General features: G+C 40.1%; 1 protein-coding gene across 1 annotated transcript in view; it reads right to left on the bottom strand.

Moving 5' to 3' along the window:
• epha4 (EPH receptor A4) overlaps positions 1-5077 on the bottom strand; it is an 80338-nt gene that overhangs the window by 32941 nt on the left and 42320 nt on the right. Inside the window, 1 exon segment of the mRNA XM_015390559.1 lies at positions 766-1101. Within this exon segment, the coding sequence (XP_015246045.1) occupies positions 766-1101 (336 nt within the window).

The following is a 5077-nucleotide window of genomic DNA, read 5'->3' on the forward strand; positions in this document are numbered from 1 at the left end:
TTCTGATCTAACAAGCAGAAAAAACTGTTTCCAGAGCAGCTCTGGTGAGAGGGATTCAGACAGATAATAGAGAGAAACAATAAAGCACACTGACTACAACCTGGCTTCCTTCCATGCTGCTCTCCATTGTTTACTACCTTGATTTCTGTCCCACTAGGGAAATCATCAGCGCTAACCCTGCTAGATGATGTCACCGCGGTTAGACCAGCTTTATTAGCCAATGGGAAAGGAGCCAGATGCCGATTGTTAGCGGGTTGACTCGTGTTTGAAAAACATGCATTAGCCCGCTATTTTCAGTGGGAAAGAGCTTTACTGTCATTCTATTTACCTTTGTTTGAATGACGTGAATGCTAACTGTGAGCTAGCTCTGTGGTTACTGTGATCCAGCAATTAGAGCTGGGAGAGACTTTGTTCTGTTAGCATAACTTTTAAACAAGTTCTGGTTCCATGGAGGTCATTCCCTCATAAAGCTTCTCCAGCTACCTTGCTAACTGCTAGCCTGTCTTCTAACATGTTACAAAGGTTTAGCATAATGTCCTCCACTGTAGCGTAATGTTATTTTGCTAGGACATTAGCATGCTAAACGGGCTAATTTAGAAGAACTGAAGGAGTTTATCCAGATTTTAGAGTCACTAACAGAAACACAGGAAGTTCATTCTGGATCCATTAACCTGGAAATAATCCTGACCGGACAGTTGCGCCATCTATGGCGGTCGGTAACATTACAAGACTCCCTACTATGAATTTAAACTGAATTCTTCTTACCGGCCTGGTTGGTGGTGACGGTCACCGACGCGGCCTGCTCCGGCCCCGGGCTCTGAGGCGACACGCCGTTCACCGCCCACACCTCAAAGGTGTAGTTGGTATGAGCCTTCAGCTCGTTGATGGACACCCTGGTCCCCTTCAGGCTCAGCTGCTGGGGGCTGAAGTGGACGCCGTTTCCGCAGGGCTGGCAGCGGCGGCCGTCCGAGCCGCAGCTCTTACACACCACATTGTAGGTGAGGTCCTGGCGGCCCCCGGAGCTCAGAGGGGGGCTCCACTCCAGGTTCACAGAAGTCTCGTTCACATTGGAGATGAGGCGGACGGGTGCAGACGGAGGACCTGTGTGGGGGGGGACAAGGGACAGGAGGTCGACGGTTATAAAAACATAAAATAACGGTTTAATGAAGATCTCACAGGTTTCTGTCCATCAGCTCCATCGATACGGCTAAGATGTAGATGGAGCTGGTTTTCCCTTTAAATGGGGTCCCAACCAAAATCCAGACTATGGAGTCAGAAGTAGGTCAAAATTATTATTAACTTATAAATCTTAGTTAGATCTGGAAAAATAAAAGTTGATATTGAATGACAAAATTTTCCCTCATATTATGACAAAAAAAAAAATGAATGTAAAACAATACGACTCAGATCCATACCAGCCGGCCAGCAGAGTATGGAATGAATTTAGTTCCTTTATTGTTGCGTGGGAAACGTTTTGCGCACAGAAATTTGAAACTAATTGCAGTCTAGAAAAAAAAAATTATAAAAAAAGGTTTTAAGAGTTACTTTACTGTTTTGCTATTTGTTAGAATTTGTTATTTTAACAGTTTTTAACATTTTGTAATTTTTTTTATTTCTGCCTTTTAGATTGAGATCATTTTTCCAACTTAAATTTCACTCTCTCTTCAAGTCCAAATGAAAAGCTCAATCTTAACCAATAATAATCTTCTATAGTCCAGAAGAAGGAAATTCAAAAAGATAAAATAAAAAAACTGATATGAAAATATAATAATTAAAAAAATATATCTGAGAAAACAGTAAAGTTAGTATTTAAACCTTTTTTTTTATTATATTTTTTTCCCTTTCTGGATTATCGTTTTTTAAATTTTCATTTCAAATCTAACCAAACTAATTCTGAAAAAAGACAAAAAAGAAAATATAAAAATAAGATCTGAGAGAACAGCAGAGTTGCACTCAAAACATATTTTCAATAAAAATGTGTGTAAGTCTTGTTTCTCATTCCTTCCTTCCTCCCATATCTCTGTTTACAAAATGTTTTCTTTAAAAAAATAATGGAACAAAAGTTACTCCATAGTGGAGCCCTTGTCAGACCCAGAGGATCCGGGTTTTTTCCATCACTTTAGCTAAAATCAGGTAAAACCTACATGTAGTTTGAGCCTCATAAAACGAGCTGCTTTAGCAGCACCAACTCTGCAGCTCATCACTTCCCCTTTACATGTCAGCTCCGCTGTGAGTTATGTGTTTGGCCTTTTTTTGGTTGTGTTTTTTTTTCCGCAGCGCTATCAAACAGCGGTAATTGACTTAACTCTGCCTTTCTCCGTCTGCCTCTGTTTTCCCTGGCGCTCCCTTTAACTAATGAAGCGCACGCGAGTGGGCTCTGGGATCGATGCAGGGTGAAATATGAAAGCTAGTCAGTTTCACTGATGAATCGTTTCACGGCGGAAATTAATTATCAGTGTTATTTTTGGAGAAGCAGCGCTGTGGTGAGTGATTTCACAGAGAGCAGAGAGAGACGAGCTGCTTGGTACCAGGAAAGGAATTCGGCACCGCGTTCATCCACTGGGAAGTGTTTGTGTTTTTCTATTTATAGAAAATAAAAACTCTGCAGCAGAGATAGAAACATTGAATTAAATCTGTTCATCCCTGCTGTGAATACAGAACATCAGACCTGATGCAGTGAAAAATAAGACAGGTTAGGGTGTCAGAGGTGTCAGGAAAGGAGCTGGGATCCTGCAGGCCTCTGAAATCATTTGGCACCACCGAGCGTCTGTCTGTCTGTCTGTCTGCTGACCTCCTAGGAGGAAAACCGACATTCAGAGGGAAGCTCAGCTGCATGGTGGCCCCCAACTGAAGCTAAGAGTGTTATTGGAGGACGAATAAGACCTTATTACATTTGCAACATTAAAAAATCTGTCTACTTTGTAGAGCTGAAACAATAAATGGGTTTTATCGATTAGTGAAATAATCGTCAACTAATTTGCTGCTATAGGCTTAGACTGCTGGAGGACATAGGGACCCCTTTTTCATCATTCTGCTTCATCCTATCTCTATTCTCCCACTCTGCAGAATCTGTTAGTTCAATCTCTAACGTTCTGCTCTCTCTGCTTTTTCTCATAGTAGCTTCATCTGGTCTGTTCCTGTTTGGCTGTGACTCCATCCTGGAGAGAAATATCAGCTGTGCTGCTGCCATCAACACCTTTGTTTCTAGATGTTGGAGCTTGGCCTGTTTTCCAGTGTAGTCCTGTTTCTCTGACTGTGACTAACTGGATGTGCTCTCTTCATCCTCTGACATGGGAGCTGGCTCGGAGCTCGTCTGCCTGGCTGTGTGTTTCCTGGACGGGGCCGCCTGTGGAGCTGGTTGACAGTTGCCTTTTGTATCTATGCTTCTTTTTCTATGTCTGCTTCTGTCTCCTTGAACCCCAGTGGGCCTCAGCAGATGGCCGCTCACACTGAGCCTGGTTCTACTGGAGGTTTCTTCCTGTTCAAAGGGAGTTTTTCCTCTCCACTGTCGCTACAAGCATGCTTAGTGTGAGGGATTGCTGAAGTGTCAATGAGTCGATGCAATCAGCTGGTTTTCCTTAGATAGAAAACTTTGAATCAATCTGACTGGATGATCTGGTTGAGCTGTGAAGTGACCTGAGATGACATGATGTGAATTGGAGCTATAGAAATAAACTGGATTGAATTTAGTCGAATTTAGTCATTAATTAATCGTTAATTGGAGAATAGAGACTCTAAAATATCCCTTTAGCTGACAGAGTAACCCAATTAGAGAAGTAATTATACAAAGATTGTGAAAAAAAATATTAATATTTTACATTTAAGATAAAAAGACAATTTTTTCTGTCAATTTTTTGTTTGTAATTCTACAAAATAATAAAATTGTAAACAATTGCATTTCAGATATAAAAAAAACAAAAATTCATCTATCAATCTTCTCTATCCAGTTTTAGTTTAATTTTGTTAAAAGTCTTCTTTAAGGAACCTATTTGATAATTAATCTCAAAATTTATCGACATAGTAATTGATTTCCAAAATAATCGTATTTGCAGCCCGAATATTTTGATGGCAAAAATGATTTAATGTCAACGTAATAAAAAGAAACGGCCACTTGCCCTGATATATTAATAAAAATAACTAAAGTGCTCCAATAAAACAATCCTGAAAAACATTTAGTCTCTAATAGCTTAGAGTATTAATGCTGAAACAGGCACTTTATTTTTTACTTTTTTAACTTTTTCATTTAGCTTTATACTTTTTTTTCCTTAACTTCTAGACATTTTTGAGACTTAATTTACAGTCGGTAGTAAATAAGTCATTCAAGCGCTCATCTAATTGGTCAAATACCAAAATAAGATGTACAGCCATGTAGCAGCAACAAGATCTATATCAAGCCATGCTGCTGAATGGCTTGATATAGATCTTGTGCTTCTAGATCTCACTGAGGGATGGGGGGGCTCTGTTTGTATGGGGGATGCAAGTGATCAAAAACAGTAACTTGCCCTATAAAGCCTTAAACCAACAGAGTGGAGACGCCCCGAAAATATAATTTCACTTAATTTTACTGAAAATAAAGTGAAATAATTCTATTAATTATTTGGTTTTTAAATGACGCTGAATTGAAGCTGCCTAAATATTGTGGAGAGTTTTAACGCCTGGACGGATTGCGGCGAGGAGGAACAGGAAATAGACGGAGGAGAGCGGCCTGTCTGAGAGCACACGCTTTAAGATGGAAGGATGTAGAACGGTAATATTAGAAACATTTCATTTCCCCTGAAAATCTATTAATAAATTCCCATTAAAAACTGAGACAGAGCGACCCCCTTTTCTCTGTCTGCTGCTTCTTACCGTCTTCCTCTGTTTTTCTTTCCACCTCGTTTCCTTCACATGTTCAACGACAATCAGGAAAAATCACCATCAGAACCACGTTTCTTCCCCAGAACCGGACCCAAAATATCCCAATTAATGGGATTAATTGATCGACACCTAATCTAGTTATCAATTAATCGTTAGCTGGAGAATAGAGACTGTAGAACATGCCTTTAGCTGACAGAGCGACCCACTTAGAGCAGGAATT

Source organism: Cyprinodon variegatus, unplaced genomic scaffold (assembly GCF_000732505.1).
Source record: "Cyprinodon variegatus isolate N-32 unplaced genomic scaffold, C_variegatus-1.0 Scaffold504, whole genome shotgun sequence".
Taxonomy (NCBI): domain Eukaryota; kingdom Metazoa; phylum Chordata; class Actinopteri; order Cyprinodontiformes; family Cyprinodontidae; genus Cyprinodon; species Cyprinodon variegatus.